The sequence below is a fragment of the Ochotona princeps genome, chromosome 3 (assembly GCF_030435755.1).
Source record: "Ochotona princeps isolate mOchPri1 chromosome 3, mOchPri1.hap1, whole genome shotgun sequence".
Lineage (NCBI taxonomy): Eukaryota > Metazoa > Chordata > Mammalia > Lagomorpha > Ochotonidae > Ochotona > Ochotona princeps.
This window is the reverse complement of record NC_080834.1, coordinates 85,607,416-85,635,340: the sequence shown is the minus strand read 5'-3', so window position 1 is coordinate 85,635,340 and position 27,925 is coordinate 85,607,416. Positions and strand designations below refer to the sequence as shown.

The 27,925-nt window shown below is 45.1% G+C and overlaps 1 protein-coding gene and 1 pseudogene across 1 annotated transcript in view; one reads left to right on the top strand and one right to left on the bottom strand.

Moving 5' to 3' along the window:
- The first annotated feature begins 17,209 nt into the window (after window positions 1-17,209).
- The window catches only part of FSTL1 (follistatin like 1), a 52,038-nt gene continuing 41,322 nt past the window's right edge, over window positions 17,210-27,925 (top strand). The window contains exons 1-2 of the mRNA XM_058661950.1: window positions 17,210-17,347; window positions 17,501-17,557. Coding sequence (XP_058517933.1) covers window positions 17,501-17,557 — 57 coding nt within the window. The 5' untranslated portion in view covers window positions 17,210-17,347. The remainder of the gene's footprint in view (window positions 17,348-17,500; window positions 17,558-27,925) is intronic.
- On the bottom strand, window positions 25,173-25,680 carry LOC118758867 (prefoldin subunit 3-like; annotated as a pseudogene).

Below are 27,925 nucleotides of genomic sequence, written 5' to 3'. Positions count from 1 at the left end.
GTGAACCAGCAGAGGGAAGATCTATCTTCCTCTCTTTCTCTCTGTAAATTTACCTTTCCAAGAAAAATAAATAAATCTTACTAAAAGGAAGGAAAAAAGGAAAAGGAAGGAAGGAAGGAAGGAAGGAAGGAAGGAAGGAAGGAAGGAAGGAAGTTAGACCTGACTCAGTTCTTTAAAAAATTATTTGTTTGAAAGGCAGCGTTATCGAGAGAGAAGAAAAGACACACAGAGAGATCTTCCACCCGCTGATTCACTTCCCAGATAGCAGCAGCACATAAGACAAAGACTGTGCCAGATTAAAACTGGGAGCCAGGGACCCAGTGCGACAGCCTCGCAGCTAAAGTCCTCACCTTGCACGTGCCGGATCCCATATGGGTGCCGGTTCTAATCCTGGTGGCCCTGCTTCCCATCCAGCTCCCTTCTTGTGGCCTGGGAAAACAGTAGAAGACAGCCCAAAGCCTTGGGACCTTGCATCCACTTGAGAGACCTGGATGAAGCTCCAGGCTCCTGACTTTGGATCGGCTCAGCTCTGGCCATTGCAGCCATTGTGGTGAACCAGCAGATGGAAGATCTTCCTCTCTGTCACTCCTCCTCTGTGTATCTGACTTTCCAATAAAAATTTAAAAAACAAAATAAAACTAGGAGCCAAGAACTTCATCTGGTTGCTCATCCTGAGTGACAGGGGCCCAACCACTTGAATTGTCCTCCACTGTTTCTCCAAGCCATGTGCTGGGAGATGGATCAGAAGTGGAGCAGCTAAGATGTGAACCAGCATCCGTATGGAATTCTAGCACTGCAGGTGTCAGCTTAGCTCAGTATTCTACAATTAAGTTTCTGTAAGTTTTATTCACCATGATTCTAACTCTCCTCTTTGCTACCAGAGGAAGACTTCTCAGGCCCCATAACCGAGACTAACTCCCAACACGGTAGCCTGGTGGCTAAATTGCTTGCCTTGCATGTGCCAGGATTCCATATGAGTGCTGATTTGTGTCCTGGCTGCTCCATTTCCCATCCAGCTCCCTGGTTGTGGCTTGGGAAGTCAGTAGAGAGAGGATGGCCCAAAGCCTTGGAACCCAGAAGAGGTTCCTGGCTTCAGTTAGACTCAACCCTGGCATTGCAGCTACTTGGGGAGTGAAACAGTGGGTGGAAGATCTTTCCTCTCTGACTCTCCTTCTCTGTATATCTGACTTTCCAATAAAAATAAACAAATCTTAAGAAAAAAAAAAGAGTTTAGGGCATGAACTCAGAAGTACACAGTGTAGCCCGTTTTTCTTTCAAAGAAAACTCAGGCTTGAGATCTGAAAGCTTGGTATTAAAAGCTAATGTCCCAAAAGACTCAGGATCTAAGATGAAATCATATTTGAGCTCCCAGACACTATGGCCAATGGTAATACCGCATCCACTTACAAATGAGACATTTAGGTCATAGTATATTTTACACCAAGGTCCCTAGACTATTCCATTGTAATCACACTATCAGCAGTTGTCTTGCCATTTGCAATAGGTAACCAGATCCAACACTATTCTATTCTCCATAGAAGAAACCTAGACAGTATCAAGGGACCTGTTTAAATCCTCAGATGTATGACTTATCACAGCTGCCTACATAGGGGGATAATAAAACCCAAAGGTTCTCTTCCTACCTATCCCATGTCCCTATGCTTCCTGCACCCGTTGGCCAGCCTGCATTAGATCTAGACCAGAGATCATCCTTGCCTCAAGGCAGGTTTATTACAACAAATAGAGTCACTTCTTCACTTTTGGGTTTCAAAAAAGGTTTTTTTGGCTTTTGTTTGTTTGTTTGGAGGTAAAACACTAATGCCCAAGAACACTCAGGAGGCAAAACTGTGCTACAGAATGTTCTCTGTGTAAATGGTAAAGCCTGTGTTTCTACGAGGGAACATAGAAACTCTCCTTTCCCTGGGTCCAGCTGTTTTGTAATTAAACAAAGCAAATAAATGCTTTTTTTTTTCCTATGCAGATCCTTTACCAGGAGTCAAAGAACAAACTTAAATAGAACACTGCCTAAATAGTAACTGAGAAGAATCCCAAAAGGTATATGATTTGGCTCCTGATCCAAGGACTGGATGACAGGGAGAAAAGAGCAAATCCCAGAAGCCACTGGAGAGAGGCTGTCTCCTCTACAGCCTGAGTCCAGGGAGGAAGCAGACAGAGAACTGCAGCTAGGAAAAGTGGGCTGATGCAGCTGCTTAAGCTGGCAGCTCCTATCAGAGCCCCAGTTCATGTCTCCACTGTTCTCCATCCAGCTCCCTGCTCGTGCACCTAGGAGAGCAGCCAAGAATGGCCCAGTGCTTGGGCTTCTGCCATGCATGTGAGAGATCCAGGTGGAGTTCCAGGCTCCTGGCTTTGACTTGGCCAAGCCCTGGCAGTCATTGGAGACATGGCCCAGTGAGTGGAGGGTTTGTGTGTGTGTGTGTGTGTGTGTGTGTGTGTGTGTGTGTGTGTGATGCTGCATTTCAAACAAATAAATATATAAATCTTTAATAATACTACTAGTAATACATGGGGGGGAAATCTGAGTGCAGGGAGTGGTAAGACTCTGCTCTGAAGACAGTTGAATGATGTGATCCTGAAATTGTGTGGCTAGGGAACCAGAGGCCGCTGTGCAGAGGCCTGAGCACCCAAGTGACAGATTTACAGACAGAGAGCAGCTGGGCCAGGAGAAACCTCACATTCAGAGCATGGTCCAGGGATGAAGGGACTCTGTGCAGATGCAGGCTCCATCAGCGAGGGCAACCCAGGGAAGGCCTACCTGAAGACAGTGTGCAAACCCGGGTTTTCCAGCCAGCTAGGAGGGAAGCTGCAGCTAGGGCTGACGTTTAGTCAAAGAAAAGAAACGTGACTTCCCCCAGCTCCTCCGCTGTCATCTGAGGACCATGTCCCCACCTCACATGACTTACCCCTCTGAAAGTTGCCAAATACAATTGAAAGAGATCCTTTCTATTGGCTTCTATGATCCCCTGAGACACAGAGGCCGGCAGTCTCATAGCTGAGTCACTCATCCACACTGCTGTGTCTTGGAGAAGCCCCCATTCCCACACGCAGGCAGGGACCTAACCAGAGCCCACCTGCTCGGAAATCGCAGAACTTAGCTTTCCTAAGTACTTTTTTTGTTGTTGTTGTTAAGAAAAAAGCTATTGGAAGGATTTGAAGGTGTCCCTTGAACCTCAGAGGCAGAAAGAGGAGCTAGGTCTTCCCTGGGTTCTTTCTCTCTCTCTTTCTGCAGAGGTAAGGGGACTTCTCAGAGAAAGATGTGGCTGGACAGGTACTCAAAATGACTCCATGGCATCCTGACTTTTATACCTTTCAGAAATCTAGAGGGATAGATAGGTAGACACGACTATATAGAAACCATCATATGACCTAATAACAGCTAGAATTGCAAGACTTTAAATCCACAAGTATCAATTGTCTGTAAAATGGTTCTGCTATTTGCCATATCCTATGATGGAAGCTGGCTCTTGGAAAGTTCAAGGAATGACATTATCTTATGGAAAACTCAGAACTTACGAATGAATAAATAAGCAGCAAATAGTAAGTAAAGGAGTTATTCTGCACTGGACTCTATATAATACATTTTAAATACATTAAATCACTTTTCACCCTAAACTTATGTGACATTATTATTATTACTCACATTTCACAGAAGGGCCTGGGTATCAGGCTCAAGCAGCTAATAACTTCAGGTCTCTAATACTTCTGAAGCTGTCCTTGCAAGGAATACTCTGGATTCAAAAGCTTAGCTGCGTCCTAACTGCTTAAGGCAGCAACTCACTCACTTTCATTTGCCCTGAAAGGAAAAGAAAACTTGAGCCCCCCACCCCTTTTTTTTCACAACAAAGGGTAGAAATGACTCCACTAGCATAACCTGATAGTCCCAAACAACTCTTATCACATTTACTGCAGGAAGTTCACTGGGGACACATCTTCAAGGTATTCTCTGCCATGGAACATTATCTCTGAACAGCCTCAAAGTAAGCCAAGTACAAGTAAAAGGTCACGCGCCACATGAAGGAAGGTTATCTTTTCCTAAAAAGGTGACAGTGCTGGAATGAAGCAAGAGCTTTCTAATCACAATCCTGCCTCAGCCAGCAACACATCAATGAGCGTCTCTGTGGGAGCTTAGTCAGAGAACAGGAGGTGAGACCCCAGACACTTGCTCCCATTTTCTGAGGATCCTTTCCCAGGCGGACCCAGGGCTGAGCAGGGGCCACCAAATATACTTCATTTAAAAAAAAGATTTATTTATTTTTATTGCAAAGTCAAATATATAGAGAGGACGAGAAACAGAGAGGAAGATCTTCCGTCTGATGATTCACTCCCCAAGTGACTGCTACGGCCAGAGCTGCGCTGATCCAAAGCCAGGAGCTCTTCCAAGTCTCCCACGTGGGTGCAGGGTCCCAAGGCTTTGGGCCATCCTCAACTGCTTTCCCAGGCCACAAGCAGGGAGCTGGATGGGAAGCAGGGCTGCCGGGATTAGAACCAGCACCCATAAGGGATCCTGGAGCGTGCAAGGCGAGGACTTAAGGCCACCGCACTGCTCCCCCTTTTTAAAATTGTTATTATTATTGCCATGATTCAGTTTTGTAGGTATACAGTCCTCCCTCCCCCTTCCTGTAAGCTTTCCTTAAGCCTGATCGTGGCCTCTATTATTGTATGGGATGGCATGTGCTTCAAGGCTTCTCTTTGGCAGTGGAAGCTATTGTTCCTGATAATGACCCTGGATGTTCTCTAGCACAACTATTCTCATTGTAGTGTCTGACTCTTTTCGTAAAGGAAGTATGTACCCCTACAGTAGCAGGCTTGTTTGGGCTACTTGGAAAAGACACCCTCACATTAGTGAAGAAAATGTGTTCATGGCAAGGAAATGCAAGAAAGTGACCAGAAGACATCGTCTTGAAATATAGGCTTCCGAGGTTGAGTAGCACACATTTTCTTTTCTTTTCTTTTTTTAACTCTTTTATTTTGGTAATCTTTACATAGTTGATTAAGGCACAAAAGGTCAAGGGCTACAGGAAAGTGAATAAGACCATTGTTTCCACATTGATATTATATATATTTTTTCTGTATCTGGGGAAGGGGAGAGATAAAGGGAGAAGCCCCACCCAGCCTGCCACCCAACCCAGGTCCCCAATGTGGGGCATGCTCCAAGGGTCCCGCTCAAGCAGTTTTGATAGTTCAACAGTTCTGAATTGCTGCCAATCTCGCCATTCCAAGCATGATGAAATCTATTCAGAATCCACTCGCTGACACAGTATCTTCATGGTTGGGGTTCTGAGGTCAGCAGTTCAGTTGGAGGAATCCCCAGAGAAACTTCATCTGGGGTGATCCCAGACCTGATTCTTGTGTGTGCTTGCCAGTACAGGATCTGTCACAGTCCATCGCCCCAATCAGCTTATGCACATACTGGTGGTTGCAATTGCTGGGTGAGTTCTGTTCCCAGCCTCGTCTTCCACATGAACCAGTGGATGTTGTAGTCTAGCCCGATCCTGCCCACTTCATACTTGGCCCTCACACAAACCAGTGGGAGCTGCAGCCTAGTCAGGGCAACTCCTCCATAACCCCCACCAGGCCTGCCCCCTACCTTCCCTACCCTGGTTCCCATGCTTGCCAGTATGTACCACAGGCTTGTTCAGTCTGCCCCACATCCCATTTAGCTCTCGTACATGTCAATGGGCATTGAAGCCTAGCTCAATCTAACCAGCCCTACTATCCAGCCCACACACATACTGGTGGGTGCTGTTCTGTCCAGCTATCCCTGCCCCAATCCTGGTTTTCGTGCTCTCCAGTGGGAGTGGTAACCCAAGAGTGAGGCACCCACTATTTCCTTCCTAGGCCACCCCCACTCCCGATCACATACTCTCCAGGTACTTCTGCAGTTTGGCTTGACAGAATTAGCCCTTCCATCCCCGTGCCAGCATCTGCCAGCTGAGGCTGCGGAAAAGACCAACCAGTCCTCACCCACTCTACTTTATGCTTACACCAATAGGAACAATCAGCCTAGCCTGGCTTTTTCCTGATCTAGCTCACATGAGGCCCACAGGTGTAGTCCTGCCTAGTCTGGTCTGCTCTAGTCCCAGCTCACGCTCTCCAGTGGGAGTGACTGTCCAGCAAAGGAGCCCTCCATATTCTACCTACTGACTTTGCCCCTCCTTCCCTGGTTCTCATGTGTGCTGGTTGGGCACTGCGGCCCAGCCTGGTATGGCCCACCTCACCTTGGCATTTGTCAGTGGGTGTTGTAGCCTGGCCCGACCTGGCTTACCCTCAATTCCAGCTGACACTGGTGAGGGTTATAGCCTAGCCCAGCCCAGCCCAGCCCAGCAGGCACCCAATCCCAGCCATAATGTGCACTGGTATGTGTTGCGACCGAACCTGGCCCAAACCACACTCTGTTCTGGTGCTCGGATTCACCGGTGGTGGATGTGAACTGGTTCTCAGCCTGGTCTGTCCCCGACCTATGCCAAATGTATGCCAGTGACAGCACACATTTTCATAGAGCCTTGAAACAACATTATTCTCATTCATTTCATTTTCTCCAATAGGTTTTATTCTTCCCAAAACAGTACATGTGACAAGTTTATCACCACCTACTAGTGAGCTCTCCTCGTTAATTAGACTCTGGTGGACTCTTGCTGTCAATTATGTCCAGTCTATTGGCCTTCAACCCAGGAAAACATTCCTTGTTCCATCATGTATGGTCAGGGAAGAAGAGAGAGAAGCTGGAGGCATGACAGACATTTGAAGCTTCATGTTCCATTTCATAATATATATTTATTCAATTCTATTTTATACTTATAGTTTCCTTAATACAGAAAATGCTATGCCCATAATTGTGGGGATGACAGAACTGAAAAGTCACTGTGTGCAGAAAGAGTTAACAGGGTGAACCTGAGATTGTTGTGCTAGAGATAGGCCTGTGGTTGGCAGCAGGAAACTTGGGATTTTGGGATTTCCTAGCATTTCCAGAACTATTTATGCAAATATTATGACTCATGATGAAGACTTGCTTTCCCTCAAGGACTCTGGTCTTCTAGTATATAAAAGGCAGAAAGTGCCTATGTGGCCAGCCCAAGTTTCTCCATAGGAGCCTTAAACATTGAGTATGTAGTGAACTTCCCTGGTAGGCAATGTTTCACATGTGTTCTCTCAATATATCAGTCGCTGGGAGAATTGAGTCCTGGATGACCCTAATGGATGGGTACTCCTAGAAGCTCTCAGCTGATTTCACCTTATCTCTGCATGCACCATTTGACTTTTCCTCTTGCTGACTTTCGCTGTGTGTGCTTTTCACTGTAATAAAGCAAACTTCTAAGAGTGATGACATGCTGAATCCAATGAACCCTCCCCATTAAGTCTGGGAGTGATCATGGGGCCCCTGCACACACCAACAGGATCCATAGATTTCCAGTCATATTCCTTTTGCAGAGTTATCACTTCTCCCCTCCTATACTTTCATTCCAACTACTTATGTCAGTAATTTGAAAGAGTCAGCTTTCCTTGGAAGTACCCATAAGCATTTAATGACTTAATGAGGGCAAAGAGGAGACATCAGGGGAACAGGCCCAACTGGAGGAAGCAGCAGCTGATAGGCTCAGTCTGCATGATTATTCAGGAGATTAGTGGCAGCATTTCTATTCACCATGAAGAGCCAGTAAAAATGAGCCCCTTCTGCCGCATCCACACATTCTTAATAAGCCAAATGCCTTTCCTGCCTGACCTTTCCTTGCAGCTCAGTTCCTTGTAGCAGCAGCATTTATTCTCCTCCACACTTAGGTTTCACTGGTCTGCTAAAAATAGGAACCGAGGGGTGGAAAGAAGGTCTGCCACTGCTCAAAAGTGCCTATTTGGCCCTCAGGTAGTAGCCCAGACCCCGGAGAATCCGTCAGTGAAGTTTTGGACAAATGTCAGTGATCATTCTAATAATCCAATACTCCACCAAAACCAAGCAAAGGAAGATGTCACTGCTTCCTACTAAGTCCACGGCTTGTGCTTTAGTATCCTGCTTCTTCTCCCAAGGTTGGGAGTGGGAGACAGAGAAGGTGTTGCAGGAAGGGAGCACAACTGGGGAAGAGATAATGAGGTGGCTGCCAGTGAAGGAGAGGGCAAAGGCCTCTCCAGCTTTGGGCTTTGTCCCTGGGGTCTTATCAGGAGAGCTCATCTCTACTGCATAACCAAAAGCTTCCAGAAGCCACTTCCTCATCTGGTCCAGATCTGTACCACCATGACCATAACATATAACAGGGTAGGTATTTCATTTTGATCAAACCACCAATTTTTCAGGCTCCACATACATTTTGACAGCAGCCATCTAAGCCTGTGTCTGGATGCAAATGTCCTGTGCTCAGAGATAATCTGTCCTACCCACAATCCTACACTTCCTCGTGGTGTCCCTGAGCGGAGAAAGAAGCCAGGGACTGCCCTAATAAATAACTGGTTGATTTGGTCTGTCCTGTCTCCCTTCCTTGGGGATGCTTCCTTATGCATACAGCGTCTTTTGTGAGGCTATCCGTGCAAGTGTATGCCCTGCTCTAGGAATAGCATCATGACCCACACACAGCCAACCACAAGACTGCGTCCTTGGCAATCTGCTCTGTCCAAGGGGTAGGGGGTAGGCCCTGAACACAGGCAGAAGCAATCAGAACCCTTCCCTGGGCTGGCTCTATGGAGTGTGGAAGAATAGGCTCACCTTATAGCAGTTCCAAAGCTAACAGAATATAACTTGGGGACTGGCCTCAGCCATCTTCTCAGCAGTATGTGAAAACTAAAAGATGGGATAAGCTGAGAGTCTGGGCTGTATGTGAGTATAAGAGATATAGAGATGAGAGGGTAGCCAGAGAGATAGAGTCAGTTTGTAGCATTAAGTCTTGCATCCACATACTTGGTGGCTTCAAATAACAGATATCTGTTCTCGACAGGTCTGGAGGTCTAAAGCCTGATATCAAGGTTTCAGCAAGGCAGGGCTCCCCCTCAGGCTCTAGGGGGCAATGCACCCCTTGCCTCTTCCAGTTCCCAGTGCTTACCAGCACTGCCTGGTGTCCCCTGGCTTGCGGCACCACCACTCCAATCTGTATCCCCATCAGAATGCGGCCTTCTTCCCCATGCACATCTCTCCCCATCCCCTGTCAGCATCTTCTCTCCCCTCGGCCACTTTCTGAGAAGGATGTGTAAGAGTGCATTTAGAGCCCACTTAAAACATACATACTGCTCTCAAAATCCTCATTTCATCATGGTGGGGGTTTTGTTGTTGTTGTTTGTTTGTTTTGTCCAGTGATGGTAACATTCACTTTTTTACCATATAAGTCACATGTATATGTATAGGTTCCAGAAGTGAATACCATCTTGGTGGGGCAGTTTATTTTTTAGTAACTCACAAATCTCTTTCAAGACCCTGAGCCATCTGTCTGTTCCTGCAACTCTTCTTTAAACTGCAGGAAAGGCATTTGGCTTAGGCTAGTATGAATTTAGTGTTAGTCCCATGCATTAAAGACACCTTAAATAACACAGCTTCCTGTGTATGCAGCAAACCAGGCTCTTCTCATGTGTGCAGCAGAACATTTGTTCTTCTGCAAGTTTTGGAGGAAATTGTCTACCTCTGAATTTTAGCTCTGAATTTTAGCCTCTGAATTTTAGCTCTGAATTTTACAGCCTTTTGCAAATATTAGGCTTCAAGGTCTTCCCTGATGGGCAGAAGAAAATGGTTGGAAGCAGACATCACTGACGCTATTGTCCTTGTTTTGTCAAACGTCTACTCTGAACTTGACTGCTGTGGCCGAGGAGATGAAATGTCCTGCTAAGTTTAGCCATGCTCATTTCTTTACCTCCAGAGTCAGGTGGAACACAGGTTGAAGAGCAGAAGAGGAATGGCATCTGGGAGGAAGCTGGGCTTGTTGCCTGGAGGACAATCCAAGCATGGAGAATGCAGAGTCATGAATCTCATGACATGTTAAGCTTTTATAAACTCCCTCTATTTATCCAAATTATTAGGGCTGCCAAACTCATGATAAGTAGATGGATTATTATTAATCATCGTTTCATAAATATAATATGAAAATGTATTACTACCAATTTACTGAAGTTTCTGAAATTACCCTGAAGATTGCATGGATCCAATGCCTTTGGATAAGGCAAAATAAGCACACATTTAACTATGCATTGCTGGGTGCAGTTGGTTGTACATTTTGGTGCAGTTGATGGAAACACTGCTTATGACACTGGCCTCCCATATTTGAGTTCATGTCCCTGGTACTCAACTGCTAATACAGTTTTCTGCAAACATGCGTGAAAGCACAGGTGGGATGATGGCCTAGGTCCTTGGGCCCCTGCTTTCCACACTACCAGATCCAACTGGAATTCTTGACTCTTGGTGTCAGCTTAGTCAAGCCCCAACTGTTGTGGGCATTTGGGGAATGACCCAGCAGAAGAAAGGTGTGTGTGTGTCCATATCTCACTGTTTCTCTACCTACCCAATAGATAAATAAATCTTAAACACATACATAGTGCTTTGGATACAGCAACAAATATATAAACACCTGTTTAAAGCTGTTTGCTACCCTGTCTGCAGCATTATGTTATATTAGTACTTGAACATGAAAATGTTCACAAATATATGTAGACCTAGATGGTGAGCACCATTGGCTCACAAAATTTTAACACTCATTTTCAGTCCTAGAAACTAAAATCATACAAATGTTTTTGTTGATAGTGGGCTGGTAGATTTCTATCTGTTATGCCATCACTTGTTCTTCATTTTAACTGAAAGTTGTTGGATTTTAATGTATTTATTTAAATTTTTTTGAAGACTTGTTTATTTGAAAGGCACATTAACAGAGAAGCAGAGGCCATTAGAGAAAGAGTTCTTGCATCTGCTGGTTTACTACCTGGATTTAAGTAATGGCTAGGACTCAGCCAGGCTGAAGCCAGAGACTGGAATTCCATCTGGGTCTCTCTTTTGCTTGGCAAGGACCCAAGTACTTGAGCCACCTTCCACTGATTTCCCAAGCACAGTAGCTGGGAGCTGGGCCAAAAGCAGAACAGCCGGTACATGAGCTTGCTGTCTTGCATGGGATGTTATTGTCGCAAAACTTAACCCATTGTGCCACAATGGTAGCCCTGTATTTAAATATCTAACTTTTTTTCAATTATGACATACTAAATGATGTTTTATATATGTATAAATTATATAATGTCCAATCAGTGTAAATATATCTATTTCCTCAAATATTAAAATTTCTTTATTAAAAGATCTGCATCCTGTCTTACATGTTTGTCTGATTTATTGTTTATTTTTAAAAGATGTATTTATTCATATGAAAGGCAGAGCTACAACTGCAGTGAGATAGAGGTGGGAGGGGCGACAAAGTAAGAGAAAGAGAGAGAATATAGCCTGTGATTCACACCCCAAATGTTTCAATGACTGGGCTGGTCTAGACTGAAACCAGCAACGGAGGATTCTACCTGGGTCTTCCAAGTGGGTGGGAAGTGCCCAGACCCTCAGGCTACCTTCTACTACTTCTTCTTCTACTATTACCACGCCTTCTACTGCTTCTTCTTCTAATGTGCTTCCTAGGCACATCAGTAGGAAGCCAGATCAAAAGAAGAGAAGCCAGCACTCAAACCAGTACTCATACAGACTGCTAGTGCCCCAGGTGGCCCAGCTTCATCTGGTGAACTGTAGCATTGTCCCCCTGCTTGTGTGTTATTAACAGGGACCTCCACAGGGTTTTATCTGTGGCCACATAGCTGTGCAGTGGAACTCCAAAACTGCTTACTTCCCATCCAGGTATAACGTGGTGCTCATCAATCAGTGTTTCCTTTCCCTCTTTTTCCTCCATACTTCCCAGCCTCTGGTAACCACCATTATGCTGTTAACTTTTTTTTAAGGTTTATTTATTTTAATGAAAAGTCAGAATTACTGAGGGGGAGAGACAGAGAGCGAGTGAGCAGGTTCACTCTCCAAATATCCAATACGGCCACAGCTGGGTCAGTCCAAAGCTGGGAGCCAGGAGTTTCTTTCAGGTCTCCCACATGTGTGCAGTAGTCTAAGGACTTTTTCCATTCCCTGTTGCTTTCTCAGGCCATCAGAAGGAAGCTGGACTGTAAGTGGAGTAGCAGCAGCTAGAACTGGTGCCCATATGGGATGCCAGCATCACAGGGCAGAGGATTAACTTTCTATGCAACCACGCTAGCTGGCTTTTAACTTCTGTAAGATCACTTTTGTCATAGACTATACATAGGGGTGAGGTCATGCGATATTTGTCTTTCTGCACTTTGCTCATTTCACATAATACAGTGACCTCCACTTCCATCCATGTTGTTGCAAATGATGAGATTTCTTTTTTTAATGGCTGATTAGTATTCCATTCTGCATACCTGCCATACTTCCTTCATCCATTCATCAGAGGATTGACACAATTGGAGCCCCAGCTGCTCTACTTACAGTGTAATTCCCTGCTAACGCACCTGAGAAAGCAACAGAAGATGGCTCAAAGGCTTTTCCTCAGATAACCACGTGGGAGACCCAGAAGTGGGAGACTGGATGTGGGAGGCTTAGATTATGGCTTTGGTCTGGCCCAGCCCTGGTTAAGGGGTAAAACATTTGGGCAGTAAAACAGCAGATCTCTGTCACTCTGCCTTCAATTAAATAAATCCATTTTAAAACCAATCCTCCTCCCAGCACACACCAAAAAAAAAAAAGACAGCATAACTTATAAATCCACCCAAGTGGGCACACTGCAGAACATCAACAATTTGTTCAGAGAACTCGCTGCTGTCAGTTCTTTTGTGAGGAAGAACGCCCACTTTCTCCTCATGGTGTTTGGCAAATGGAGTTTAACTCATCATGACTGTTTCACATACAGACCAAATAAAGGTGTAGATTAGTGCACATGTTTGCAAAGTCTATTTCCTCTTCTAGATAGAAGACAAGTAAAAACAGAAGTTCTGAAATCATTTCCCATGTCTTCCAGGAGTTTGCGCCCCTCTGTGCACAGCACTAATTACACTGTGCAAATTGCTGGTTCACTCTTGTAGCAGATATCATGGAACTACTTCCAGTGTCTGCTCTCTGCTTCTCCTGCCAATGTTAGCCCGATTTTCTTCCAGAAGTTTCCAAGATGGGAGCCTTCTGTCTTAAGCCAGTCAGCCTAACCCAGTCCTGCCCAATCAAAGTAATCACTTTGGCAATGTCAAGAAACTCACATGGGATTTCTGACTTATTTGTTTTAATGATCTATTTATTTTTATTGGAAAGGCAGAGTTACAGAGAGAAGGAGAGACAGAGATCTTCCTCCCATTGATTCACTCATCAAATGGCCACAATGACCTGGGAGGAGGGTACATGGAAGCCAGAAGCCAGGTATTCCATCCATATTTCCCACTTGGGTAGCAGGAACACAACCACTTGGGCTTTCTCCACTGCTTTCCCCAGTCACACTAGCAGGGAGCTGAATCAGAAGTGGAGTAGCCGGGATTCGAACCCATATGGGATGTTTGCCCTGCACACAAAGGTTTAACTTACTCCACCATAGTGCAGGCTCCCCATCTGGGCTTTTGAAAAAGGCCATCCTATTATGACTGTTCATGAAGAACCTTACATTTTAATACTAGAGGGGAAATCAATGAAGAGGGAGGGCGCTAGCGGATGGGTACGGGAAATCCTGGATCCTATGGAACTGTATCATAAAACAACATCAACAACAATAATAATAATGAAGGCCATCCTAGGATTCTTTAGCAGTTCCAGAAAGAGGCTCTCATCTCCCTCATCCAGGCTGTGTGTTTAAGCCAGCTTTGAACATACAGCAGAGTTCCCAGGTCTCATTCTGTGGAACCTAGGTATAGATTAAGATGGCTGAATCTTCAAGAGACACCAACAAATTAAATTATTGGAGACTTCATTTGAGCTCCCAGAGAAGGTTTACCTAAGTGTAGTTCTTGCTGTATTGTCTCAGCTATACAGGCCAATAACTTCCACAGCCTTTTATTTATGTTGGTTTCTCTTTCGCAAGCAAAAACTTCCCCCATTGACATAACTGTAAACTCCCTTATGCAGTATGTCTTGTTGTGATTTTGTTTTATTTATTGTTGGATTAATCATATTCTGTAGCACAGGGTTATCTTCAGTACCTGAAAGATCCCTCTCTTGATTTATTTCTATAATAGCACAGCTAATTAGATACTTACTAAGTACCTAGTACTGTTGTAAGGATTTCATATTGACACATTTGATTGATACAATAACCCTACAGAATTCATAATATCTTATCATCATTTTTGCTGATGAAGAAACCGAGATGCAGTGAGATAAGTTACATGATAAATAGTAAAGCTAAGGTTTATAACCAAGGCAATTTTGAACCAATACATCTCATAAACCTAGGGCATTAAATGCTAAAGCATATTTAGAAAGATTTCACCACTTAAATTTCAGTGTTTCACAATGGCCAGTTGTCTCATCTTCGCCAGTATGAGAATGAACTGCATTTACAGGAAAACACTGTATTTGCATTCTCTGTGTCCCAGTTTTCTTACCTATAAAATGAAAATAGTAGGAGCCTTTATTGCTATGCAGCTAGTTAAGCTGACACTGGAAACCTAGATGCCAACTTCCCATAGCTGCTGTCCAAATGAAGTGTCCTTGTGGGAACTACCTGTTCATATCCTTCACTCATTTTTCTACCAGCTTTCATGTCTTTTCTTATCGACTTGTAGTGGGGGGGCAGAGAGGAACCAGTTAAGAATCCCATGTCAATTTCAGACAGTGACATCTGTTTCTACCATTTGCTTATGGTGCACTGGATTGAACACAAATCCTTCATTTGGCTATAATTAGATCTATTAATTGTGCTCCAAAGGTAGGCGGGATTAAAATATGAAAACATTTTTGCTCTAAGCAACTTAAAATCTAGCTGAAGAATCAAGAAAAACTACCCAAAAGTATTAAATATTGCATATATAGCAAAATACAATACAATTCTAAATTAGGCCAGCATTGTGACACAGCAAGTTAAGCCACTGCTTAGAACCCTGATATCCCATATTCAGTTGCCAGTTCAAGTGCTGGTGGTTCTGTTTCAAACCCAGTTTTCTGCTGGTGCACCTGGAAAAGCAACAAAGAATGGCCCAAGCGCTTGGGTCCCTGCCACTGGATAGAAACCCAGACGGGGTTTATGGAGCTCAGTTTCAGCAAGCATGCGGAAGATTACTATTTCTGTCTTTTAGTGACTCTGCCTTTCAAATCATTTTTTTATAACTGTTAAGTTATAAAGCTACATAACAATCTCTACAATTTGCAGAAAGTATTTAAAATTTGAGCTTTAACTTTACTGGAATTAATGAAATATGCCTTGCTACTTGTTAAAATAATTAGACATGTAGGATGTCTTTCATAGCATCTAGCATATAGTACCCATCTATTCAATTTTGATGTAAAGCAAATCAGAGACATTATAATGGCTTCCCATTTAGGGAGATGCTGCCAGGGTACCCACTCATAGTGTGTCTATTTAAATTTCACAACCCTCGGTGAGGCATATTCACTTTATTTGTTAGATGCTGAGACTTAGGGTTCAGAGAACTTAGTATTTTGACCGACAGTCATGCAGCTAGTAACCTGCAGTGGCAGGATCCAAAGCCAGGCTGGTTTGACCTGAAATCCCATGTGTTTTTTACCCTGCCAAGCTGTTGTCAGAGGGGTGCTAGCGATGCAATGAAGTTTAACATGGGTTCTGAAAATACCAAAAACTCCAGTTTCAGCAGAGAGGAGAAAAGGCAATCATGCTAGACTCAGATGGGCGCAATGCAGGTCCAAGGACGTCCAGCACCAGCAGAGGACAGAAGCAAAGCTTTGTTCATCCTTTAGTTCCAGCACAGTGACTAGGCAAAAGTATGTTGTGTGTGTATGGGAGTTTGCACGTGGGGTGTGGGGTGTGTGGAGTGTGTGTATTTGGTAGGGGTACCTAGTCCCTGTTCTTGTCCCAGAAATAAGGAATCTGGATGAGTTGTCTTACTGGTAAACCCCAGAGAATCAAGTATATGTGGCTCTCCTCCCCCAAGTTTAGGGAACAGGCTTGTCCAGGGACACATGCTTTCTGCTTTTCCAAGCCAACAGTTTTAGAGCAGCGAGTTTTCCTATTCTGCTTGTGACTGGGTGGGTCTCACCAAGACTAGCATACAGGAATAGCAGCTCATTGTCCCTGTTGATTAAGAACAGTGGTCCCGGCTCCACTTTTCACCAGGGGCAAAGCTAACCCCCTGGCTATTAGACAGTTTGACTTCTGTGGCTTTCTCAGTGGACACTGAACTCACATGGGGAACATGGGGGTCATCTGGAATGGAAGTCCCCTGAAAAACGAAAGAGCAGCCACTCAACCCTTGGAAGAAGAGAGAATATGGCATGTCCAGGGGACAATGAAAAGACTGGCCTGACTTCAGCCAAAGTAAGCTGATGACCGTGCCCAGCGATTGGGGACTCCCGACAAGAGCCAGGCTACTATCCTAAGGGGGTGGGGGGTGAGCATACCACTGAGGAGGTGGCACACCTTTCCTTTGGAAGTAACTGGGAAGAAGTTGGTGGACGTAGTAAACCCCAAGGAGGCCACCTCGGGTGGCAGGGGCCTGATCAAGGGTTCAGGGCAGGAGTGGGCGGCAGAAGGGAGACAGGACAAGGACAGGACAGGACAGCAGATGCAGGCCAACGCCGGGCTCCGGCTCTCGGCTCTGCAGCAACCCTCTCCACCTCGGCGGGTCTGCGGCCACTGCCCCAACTCCGGGCTGAGTACTCCAGAACCTCTCCTTGACAAGATCTCCAGGCCGCAGTGCGCCTGCCTCTCTAGGTTCTTGTCTGGGCCCAGGCCCCCGGCGGCACCGCCCACCTGGCCGCAACCGCAGCCCGTTTCCGCCCCGGCTGCCGCAGGCTAGCCAGCCCCTCTCGGGAGTGGGCTTTCTACCCCATCTCCCCCGACTCCGCCTTTTGTTGCAGCGTCCTTCTCTCCCCGCCAGGACACCCTCGTGGCTCCTCCGCCTACCGTCCTGCGAGCCGGGGACTGCTGGCGAGGCGCTGGGCGCGGAGCCGGGTTCGGACGGCGCCAGGGCGCGGGCGGGCTCCGGGCGCGAGGGGCGGGAGGCGACGGGGAGCAGCGGCGGCAGAAGTGGGAGGAGAATGGGGAGGAGCTGGGGGGCAGGCAGGCGGGGAAGGAGGGGTCTTAAGGGGCAGCGAGCCCAGGTCGGATTTCCTCTCAGGCTGGCGATCGTCCGGGCTCCCACCTTTCCTTAGAGCTCACCGCCGCCGCCCTGCCCTGCGCCCTCCGGACTCCGGGACCCGATCACGGTGAGCTGGGGGCGTAGGGCGCCGGGGCAAGACCCCGGCTGGCGGCCTGGAAGGGCGCCTGAGAGGAGGGGGCGAGCCTGCGGGACCCGGGGAAGTTTCCGGGGTAGGCGCGGGGGCCCGGCGCCCTCAGCCGCTCCGTCCTCTTTTCCGCAGATGTGGAAACGCTGGCTCGCGCTCGCGCTGGTGGCCGTCGCCTGGGTCCACGCCGAGGTAGGTGAGGGGTACGAAGCGAGAGGCGCGCTAGCCACTCGCCCGGCGGGTCGGGACACGGGTCCTGGGGATGAGCTCCCGGGACAGGACTCCGAGTATCCATACTTGGGATGCAGTGGGCCGCCCCGGGCTGGGCTAGGCTGGGCTTGGCTTTGGGGGACTCTCGGAGCAGAGATACTACTTGGGAAACTTAGATCTCCAAATCTGGGAAAGTCGTCCCGGCCGGAAACTGGAGCCCACCGCGGTTAAGAAAAAGGGAGAGTGAAAAGGCGCAGAGGGCACGAGCAGGGCCCACCGGGGCGCGGGCGGCGACTGGGGCAGCGGTCGGAGTTCTTTCTTGGCTGTAGAGGCAATTGGGAAGAGTTAGGGACCTTCTTTTCCAAGTCTGTCCCCTCGAAAGGGGTGCGGAGGAGGTGTGGGGGGACCCAGTGGGGGATTTCTTCGGGGTGGGGAGGGGCAAGATAAAATTACTTGGCTTTTGATAAAGTGAGACTATGATACCCTGAGTTTGCTTCCTTTCTTTGCAAAGCGCCCTGGGGTTCTATGGTAGTATCTGGGCCACATAGCAGCCTTTTCAAATCTCACCTTCGCCTGGAAGTAACGTGGCGTGCCGTCGGAGGCCCCATGCCTGCTCTTTGTCGGCTGTGCGTGTGCAGCGAAGGCATTTCAGAGCTCTCCTCACTGTTTTCTTTTAAACTCCAGTGACCTTCCTGAGACACCACAAACTGACCACCAAGCCGTGCTCTCCCCTCCCCCCCCTTTGGTCCTTCCATTAACTCAAAGGTTTACGGACAGAAGATAAACAATTCCGAATTCCCTGGGCTCTTGTCTCTAGAAAAGTGAGGTCAGAAACTAAGCATTTGATAATTATGGCAGGAAATGTGGAAGGAATTAAGCATGAGGGAGAAGAAATGGAATGCACATTACAAAAGAAATGGCTCCCTGGTGGGTGGTTTATACTCCCTCCAAGCATTTCTTTTCTTCCCGTTACAGTTCAGGTCCCACCCTTTGCATCACAGCTTGATTCTACCCCCAAGAAACCATAGATGCAGGCCATGGCTTCCCGATTAAAAAGAAAAATCCACTTTTTGTTACATTCTCATCCAGTTCACTACTGCTACATTGTTTGAGATGGAAACATGGTGTGTTTTTGTTGTTGTTGCTTTCTCAATTTAAGAAAAAAGGTTTATTAGCTGTGTACTGTGCAGGAATCAGATTTTCATTTGTATGAGAGAAACTGAATCACTTGGTTACACAGGTTCAAATTTCACCCCCAGCATGTTACTAGGGGAGGGCATCTGATAACCTGTGAAATTGAGTGAGGATTTGAACCCAGAAGGTCTGATTCCAAACACTGAGTTCTTGGTCACTATCTATACCCTTCCAAGCACATATTGGGTTGTGTGCATGACCCGCCTTGTTTCTTGTAAGACTCCCCAAGCCCTTTAATAAGGCAGCTTTTGTTACCCAATCCTTAACACCCCTCCCCCTTTTTTTAAACAGTGAAACAACTTTAAGGAAACTGGGTAACTTCCCAAGGTCAAACTCATACTTAGTTCCAAAGAAGGATCTGAACCCAGATCCCTCTACCTTTGAGCCCCTACTTCCCATCCATTTTGTTGTCCAGGGTGAGAGGCTCCCTCTCCTCCAACCATCTGAGCCCGGGATCAGGAACATCCCTACATCCCCTGCTGTGGTCCTCAAAAGGCAGCCTCTCCCTGGTTGTTTTCCCAGCAGGCTTGGGGATTGCCAGCTAGTGTGTGAAATCGCTCTTTGAACTGGAATGCACATATGAGGTGTGAGGGGAATGTTGGTTCACGTCTATTCTAGGCAGCCTGCACTGCATGTTCAGTCAAGGGGACTACCTTATAAGTCGTGAAGCTCTTCAAAGACCTCCAGAACCAGAGGCAAGCCACGTGTAGGGAGGGCGCTTATCAGCACTGTGAATGCCAGTCTAAGTAAAGCTCATGTTCTAGGTCCTTCCACAGGAGCTGCAGGTCTCTGACAAGTGTTGGAGGCATGGTGAGAACCCAGGGGAAAGGCAGAGAAGTCAGGCATCATCCATGTGTGCGCCTTTTGAGTACCAGCTGGCAGATCTCTGTCACTACAACGGCTGGTTAGCTGGAGAGCAAGCTCTTTGCTGCAGGAGTGCTGACTTGGCAAGTACCCAAGCACACCTGACTTGCACTTGGAGGCTGTCTTGTCGGCATTCTGATTTGCAGCATTCCATGTCTAGAAGTCCACTCATGGATGTCACATGTATTAGGGACTGATGTATGAATGTGGACCCTCAATGCAGTAAGAGACCCTGCTTGACCCGGGACCTGGGAGTGCCCCACCTGAGAGTATGGTAAGGAGAACAGTGATTCTATAGACAGGGACACTTCACTTAACTTTAGGCCTGCAATACTGTGAAATTATTAGGGATTTTTTTTCCCCTCCTGTAGCAACTCTAAGCCTCATTTATACCCTTATGATCAACATACGGTTAACTACTCGGCATTTCATGAGTGAGTTGGGGGCTCCTCCACATCCTAATGATAGATTCATGTAGGCCTGCAGAATGAATAATCCACACCAGAGCTTGCTGCTTCTTGGAGATGCAGCTTGCAGAGCTTGTTTGGCTGTATTTTGCCAAATAAACTACTTGTGATCATTGGAAGGCTGTTTTTGGAAAGTGGAATGGGGAGCCTCAGCAAGGACTCTGCTGGATGGCTGAAGCGGATTGGCAAGCATCAGCCAATCACAGCTACGCCTGCTGAACAATTAGAAGGTGGACATGGTATACTTCCCGGACAGTCATCTGGATTGAGCGACAGCCAGCAGGAGGCGGCTTCCAGGCTCCCAGGAACAGGTTAGCGGGAAGCTATGAGGGCAGAGAAGACCAGGAGACAGGGACTAAAGTAGGTGGAATGACCTCAGGGCAAAGTCCCAAAGAAGACTGGGTGAGGCAGAAAGATACATGCACCCACAGCAACAGATGGTAAAGAAGCTGTACAGGCCAGTAGTCACACATGAGAATTGAAACTGACATGGTGTCCTTTCCCAGCTTGGCTTCCAATATCTGGATGTCCAGCAGAGCATTTCTAGCAGATATGTATTTTAGAGGCTTAGTGTTATCAAATATTGAAGGTTTGGAGGAATGGGGGGATGGGCTCATTTTGCAAGACAAATGGTTAATGTCCTTCGAGGTTAAATACATGCTTTGTCTTATTCTGACCTTGCTTTATCCAAGAGTACTTTCTCCAAGAATGAGCCTCTAATGCTATGGCCTTTCCCTGCCCTGTGCCCTTCAGGCTGTAGGTGGAGCACACCATATTTAAGGAGTGGAATCCTGAGTAAAGAGAAAGACATGAACCTCTGCTCAGGTCTCTTACAGACTAGCAGGGGGCCAAGTGTTGTAAATCATAATAGCTACAATGTATGTCATTATAACTACATGGCAAAGAAGTATGCATATAATCATTAATGTTGTTTGTTACATTATAGGCTTCCTCTGATTTTTATAATTCCTTTACATTAGTACAATGCACAGATCTTTAATGTACCACTTGATGAACTTTCTGGATACACCCATGTAACAACTATCACTCAAGTCAGTGCAGGAAGAAGGTTGAAAACTCAGTGTATGGAAACAGATACAATGAAAATAGGGAGAGATGGGGATGATCTAAGGTATTTCATGACTCCTTGTCTGAGGACTATCAGCTTTTATCAGTCTGGCCTCTTTGGGTGTGGCCCTAGTAACACTAGGCAGGCTTTTTATCCATATTTTAGCAAATGTAACTAATGAAAAGATTAAGTTAACCCTCCCCACGTGACTTGAAGTTTGGACGATGTAAGCATTTTAACTTGTTATTTACAATGTTTATGATGGAAAATTGCTTTCTTTGTGAGATACAAGGCCATCCAGCAAACACATTCAAGCATGTTTAAATATGTATTTCTTTGGTCTGTTCACTTCCAAATGCCCATAACGTCTGGGGCTGGGCCACGCTGAATCCAAGAGTCAGGAACTCACTCCAGGGCTCCCATTGTGGTTTGCAGGGACTCAAGCACTTATGTCATCATCTTCTGCATCCTAGGGTACACAGTAGCAGAAACTACTTTGGGAGGTGAAATGAGACAGGACCCAGGTGCTCTGATCAGGATGTTGCTGTCCCATGTGGTACTTAACTCACAGCACCCAACTGTGTCTTTATTGACATGAATCCATTTGCATAAACCTAGAGGAGCTTATTTCACTGTTTCCTGGGTTTATGATTTCAAGGCTCACTGTAATCTATGGAGAGAAGCTACAAGAAAGAGACAGTCTATCCTAGTTGTTATTATTCCTAAGATGCCAGTCATGTTTTTATGATAGCTAAAAACTTCAAACTAAGTATCCAACACCAGGAGAAAGGTTAAATACATCACAGTATAGCCAAATGTGTCCCTAAAAGTTGTGATTACAAAACATTTTAAAGCTCTGGCAAATGGTTATGATTTAGTTCTAAAAGGCAGAATTCCCAACCCCTGATGCTTTATCTTCACAAATGTTGAAAAAATGTTACAGAGAAGCACAATAAAAGTGTGTGAGAAATTATCTGTAGGTGGTGAAATTAGGTGTAATTTTCTTCTTTTTCTCTAATCTTTTTAAGACATTCTGTAAGCTCTTTGTGAGCACATTTTGTCAGAAAATACCAAATTCACTTTATTTAAAGAAAAGAGTGTATTAGGAGGGTACAGTGCTGCTTCAAAAGTTGAGGCTCACAATCATCTTCCTAATGTTGGGACATGGGGTGGAATGCCCAGGGCACCAGGACCTGCAGGACTTGCTGAGGGAGAAGGAAGTAGGGAGGCTGGAGTTGAGGCTAGAGCCAGCTGCTATTGTTTCATTCCCCTTTCAGAAATTACCAAAATCAGTTAACAGAGTATGTGATGTGATTGTTAGATGCTGCAGGCCATAAAATAAGTATCTCTCAACAGTGTAAGATAAATGCCCTGCATGAATGGTTCAGTCGTAACATCCCTGTTCACCGCTACCTTCTCCCTTGCCCAGAACAGACATTGCTGATCAATAATAGTATTCTTTTTTACTCAACATGGAGGAAATTTTAACGGCCTACTCACCAGTATTCTAGAGGTAGCCATTAATGATTAGCCAGAATCTGTGAGATGAAAGCTGTTTGCCATTTGTACTGGGAAAGAGTGAATCCAATGTGACAAACAGCAACATCTTTCTAGCCTACATGAAGATAGTTAACAGAGTTCAAAACTAGGTGAGCTAGAGTAGCAAATGACTACAAATGTCAGAAAAACAGCCCTTTCCCAATTCTTGCCCCAGCTTCTCTAAACACGTTAGTTAACATAAGCTAAACCCTCTAATGTTGGCTTTCAACATAAGTATGACAATGAGAATCCTCTTGGCTATTAGGTGGAGTAAACAGTTGCTGCTCTCATAGATAACAGCCTGTGCATTAGCAGCAGTCTGGCAGTCCCCTACTAACAGAATTCTCTTTGAGTAGTTACAGTACAAAACACATCCTATAAATTTGTCTTTTCTGCTGTGGTTGAAGGATTTTCATGTAATCTCTTTGTGGACTTTGTATCTGCTCATTTGGAAGCCATCACCAATAAACTATTCCCTGGATTAAGACTGAATGTTTGACGTCTAATATGTTCCCTGAATTATCCCAGATCCTGTTTGTGATCATCCTAGCTGTTGCCAAGTCATGTGATGCCATATTGCATGCCATATTGCAGCCCAGATTTGTGTGTGTGTGTGTGTGTGTGTGTGTGTGTGTGTGTAAGAGTGAGAAGTGACTTGAATTAATGTAGGGAAAATGTTTCTTTGTCTTTTTTTATTTCTTGTTGTTTTCAAAATTTAAAATCCTGTGTCTGATACCAAGTTGTCTTTACCCAGTGTTCCATTCTATGCTTCAGTGATAAGTGTAGTTTATTAATTTCCTATAAATGTCTTACATCTATTTGTACTAATCATTTTGCACATATAATAGAAATAGTGTGGGACTGAAAGATATTACTTCACAGCTTCCTCTTCCAGGGGAATTGTCACTGCCATAACTCTACAAATGGTCTGCTTAAGTGGATCTAGCCATAAGAAAACCAAAGTTGTGACTTTGATAGTAATTGCCACCTGCTTTCTTATCTCCTGACAATGGCTTAAGATACCTGAAACGGGTTGTGGACTGGAAAGTGCCATCTTATCAGGATCTGGGGCAGCCCGTGCCAAGTTCCACCTGTCTAGCTCATTGACCTGATCAGCATGTACAGCAGGGAGCAGATTCTCGTGTGCACCTTGTCTGAAACTGCTTCCTAGGCATTCATATTTTCCCTTAGCTTCCCATTTTCGTGTCACCCACTCACCGTCTTCTTTGTTCTCATACCTGGATATCTCCAAGTCTGTCTTTTATGTGGTCCTTATTCCAGAACCTTTTCCTCATTGAGAGTGACATTGTGGAATAATGAAAGAGTCCTTGGCTTTGAATTCCCTTCTTGCTGATGTCCCCTTTATTATTTTGCATATATTTTATTTACTTTTTGCACTATAGTTTTAACAGTATTTTAATATCATGAAACACAACTATGGAGCATTGTATAAATATAGTTGTTAGTACAGGAAATAAAATAATACATTTGTGTTTTTACCAGAATTTTTGTATCACCCAGTACTTGCTCCCATACCTGTGTCTTTCCACGAGATTTTTAAATGTTGCTATGAGAGTTTTTTTTTTAATTTAAATCATGAATAAAACCCTCACAACTCTTCAGCTCTTACACACTTACATCTTATCTTAATATTTCTTTTCAAGATGCTTTGGAAAACTGTTAAGAATTAAAAAATCACCTTAGCCAAGACTTTCGGTTTGATAGTATTTATCTCATGTTGGCAAACTCTTCTCTTTTTCTGTTACAAAGATACTGTACACCTTGCTGAGGTTATAGAAAGTGTTGTCTCTATAGATATCTTTTATTTATAGGAAGACAAATGGCCATTTCTTGAAAATTAGAGAATATCACAGTAGTAAGTAGTTAAGCAGTCATTCCCAAAACCCCAGTTACAGAAAACAACTACAACAAAAGACCTTTGCATGCCCCTTTGCATGTACTAAAGAAAATATGCTTAATTACTTTAACTGTCTCTCTGATAGGGTTTAGCCATGCAATGAAGAGGTGTCCCCCCCCTCACAGTTTTCAGCCTTTTCAGCTTTGAGTGTTCTTAGTAATAGTCTAAAAATAACAAAAATGACATTAGCATTTGCTGGAAAATGTGGGAAAAAGGAAACCGATTTTGTTTTTATAAATACAGTGGTGTTTGTCGTCTTAATCATCATTCAAAGACAGTTAAAATTGCATTCCTTGCTTATGTCCTGGGAAACCAGTTAAGGATGGCCCAAAGCCTTGGGACCCTGCACCAGCATCGGAGACCCAGAAAAACATCCTGGCTCCTTGCTTGAAAGCAGCTCAATTCCAGGTGTTGTGGCCATTTGGGGAGTGAACCAATGGATGAAAGATCTTTCTGTCTTTATCACCATAAATCGGATCTGCCTTTTCAATAAAAAAAATCTTAAAATAGTGTATGTGGAGAATAGGCAAATTTTTAAACTCAGCATTATACTTTGTTCTTGGTAGAATCCTTTGTTTCCTCTTTTTACATCCCAATTAGACACCCTCGCTATATGGACTTCTGGGGTAGTAAGTTGGTCTCAGAGAAAGTCAAGGTCTTCCTTATGAAATTTAAGAGGTTGTTAATAAATTCTTTTCCAACAATGCCTGAGTTCATCAATATCATATAAACATCATAGCCCCCGACCACAGACACACATTATCAGAAGAGGAACTGAAGTGTTTACAGTACAGGCTATCTGCCACTGAATCTGGTCTCCAGTGAATTGGTGAACTTTTTTCTTCTGCATGTGTTTTAGGATTTCTGAAGTCTGCTTAAGGATCAGGAAGCTGATCCTTAGCCTCCTTTTCTTTTGATCAACGTTGAGTTCCATAAACGGATCCTTCCAGTGCTGCTCCTCCAGTCTGCTTAGTACTGTATCTGCAGTCTCAATACCAGGCCGCTTTATGAAGGAATCTAAACTTCCACCAAATGCTGCCTCATAAATCCCCATGTGATGCTACTCCCTAATCCCTTGCTGCAACTGTTCTTAGCGGTCGCCATCTTAGGGAGGCTATTATTTTTTATTTTTAAAAACACGTTATTCATGTGAAAGTCACAGAGGGAGAAAGTGCACATGCACAAGAGATATCTTCCATCTGCTGGTTCACTCCCCAGATGGCCACAACAGCTAGAGCTGGTCCAAGGCAAAACCAACAGCCTGGAAATTCATCCTGGTCTCTCTCCCACATGGTTTACAAGGGCTTAAGCACATGAGCATCCTACACTGCCTCCTTGCCACATTAGCAGGAAGTTGGATCAGAAGCAGTGCAGCCAGGACTTCAACTGGTGCTCGTGTGGGATGCTGGCATTACAGGTGGTAGCTTAGTTCACTGTACCACAGTGAAGATTCCTTCTGGTGTCTCCTTTAAAAAATTACCTAGTGTGTCCAACTTGCTTGCCCATACAAGCAAGAAGTTTTGGGGAATAGTCTAGGTTGAATTCTGGCTTGGTACAAGTCACTTTCACAAGTCTCTTAACTTTCCAGAGGTCATCCTTCCCACCCCTGTTAAAGAGGGAATACTGCCATCTCTCTGCCTATTCAATTAGATCATGGCAAGATTTTGGTCAGTGATAGGTGGTCCCATTAGATTATATCATCTAGAACATCACAGGCATCTTGGTCTATGCAAATATACCTTAAGATGATCACTCAATGATGATATTACTTAAGGATGTGTTTCTTACCAGTGTATGACTGTGCCTGCAAAAGACCAAGCACCCCGATCAGTGCCTGCTAGCCTAATAAAGACAATTTTAGACTCTCATGACTTTAATGTGAGAATTCTCCATTTAAGCGTAAGCATTCACTAGGCATTGTCTCCATGTGTGCTACCTATGCATAGTTCAGCTTGGTATTTCATTTACTGAGGTTTCTTTGAGAAGTATAACATAGAAGTTCAACACTCAGGCCTGGGAGGGCTTGAACTGAGACATCCCATGCCTCCCTCCCTGGCCACTGTGGCTCCAGGAAGTGACCCCCCCAGGTGACCTCTGAAGGATGACTAGTAGCTAGCCAATCAGAAAAAGCCTTGTGTTACTTAATTCTTGGAAACTAAGTAGTTATTATAGTCTTCATTCCATCGGTGAAGAATTTGTGACGCAGAAAATTTTTGTAGTTACCCCTAATCAGCCATCTAGAAATTAGTAAAGCCAGGATGCGAACTCTGAACTTAAAATTCCAAGGTGTAGGCTCTGTATTCTGGCCTCCTGTACCTTTTGTCTGAAAATAACTTCGCAAACTGAAGACACTTTGGCTACATAATGTGGAGTTGGCACTGCATAGGCCTGGTCGTATAACTCCCAAGTTGCATCAGTTAATGGATTTACACCTGGAATGCAGTCAACTTGCCGCATTCACGTGCGCATCGTCTCCACTTGGATTCAGGCCCAGCTGCTTCTCTGACCTGAGCTTGAGGGTGGCGATTACCTAAGAGCCCTGGCTGCATGCTGGTCAGTGGCTCTGATGCTGAAAGGCAATTTCCTTTCCTTCAGAGATGCAACTGTTCTACATTTAAATCAAACCAGATTAAAGGCAGCCCCCCAAACACTGGTTGAGTTGCTAGGTATGGTGGTATATGTATAATTGTGCCTACCTGAGGGGGCAAATAGGCTCAACTGTATACTGCACCCTGCTGACCAGGCTGTGTGCACCTGCACAGAGCTTGTTTATACACCCAGAGGAAGGGGGCATCTTTTGTCTGATTGATGAGCAGAGGTCTTCAAACACAGTAGATAATGCTTATTGATCATGGTGGCTTTTTCTACATCTATTCCTGTTACAAGTTGATTTCATCAAGAGTCTTAGAGAATGTTCTAAGACAGGCCTGATTTAAAAGCCAGTTCTAGAGCAGACGTTTAGACTGACAGTTAAGATGCCTATGTCTTTCGGAGAAGTGCCTGAGTTCAGTTGCCAGCTCTGGCTCCTGACTCCAGCTTCCTGCTAATTCAGGCCCTGTGTGGCAGAGGTGATGGCTCAAGTAACTGGGTTCCTCCCATCCACGTAGGAGAACTGAATAGTGTTCACAGCATTTGGCTTCAACTCCAGCTCAGCCCTGGTTTCCCCCACAGCCCTGGTAGATATCTGGGGAGTAAATCAGTGAATGGAAGCTCTGTCTCCTTCAGTCTTTTTTCTGTCTGCCTCTCAAGTAAGTTTTTTTTTTTTTTTAAAAAAAGAGCCAACTTCTGTGTTTTGTGCA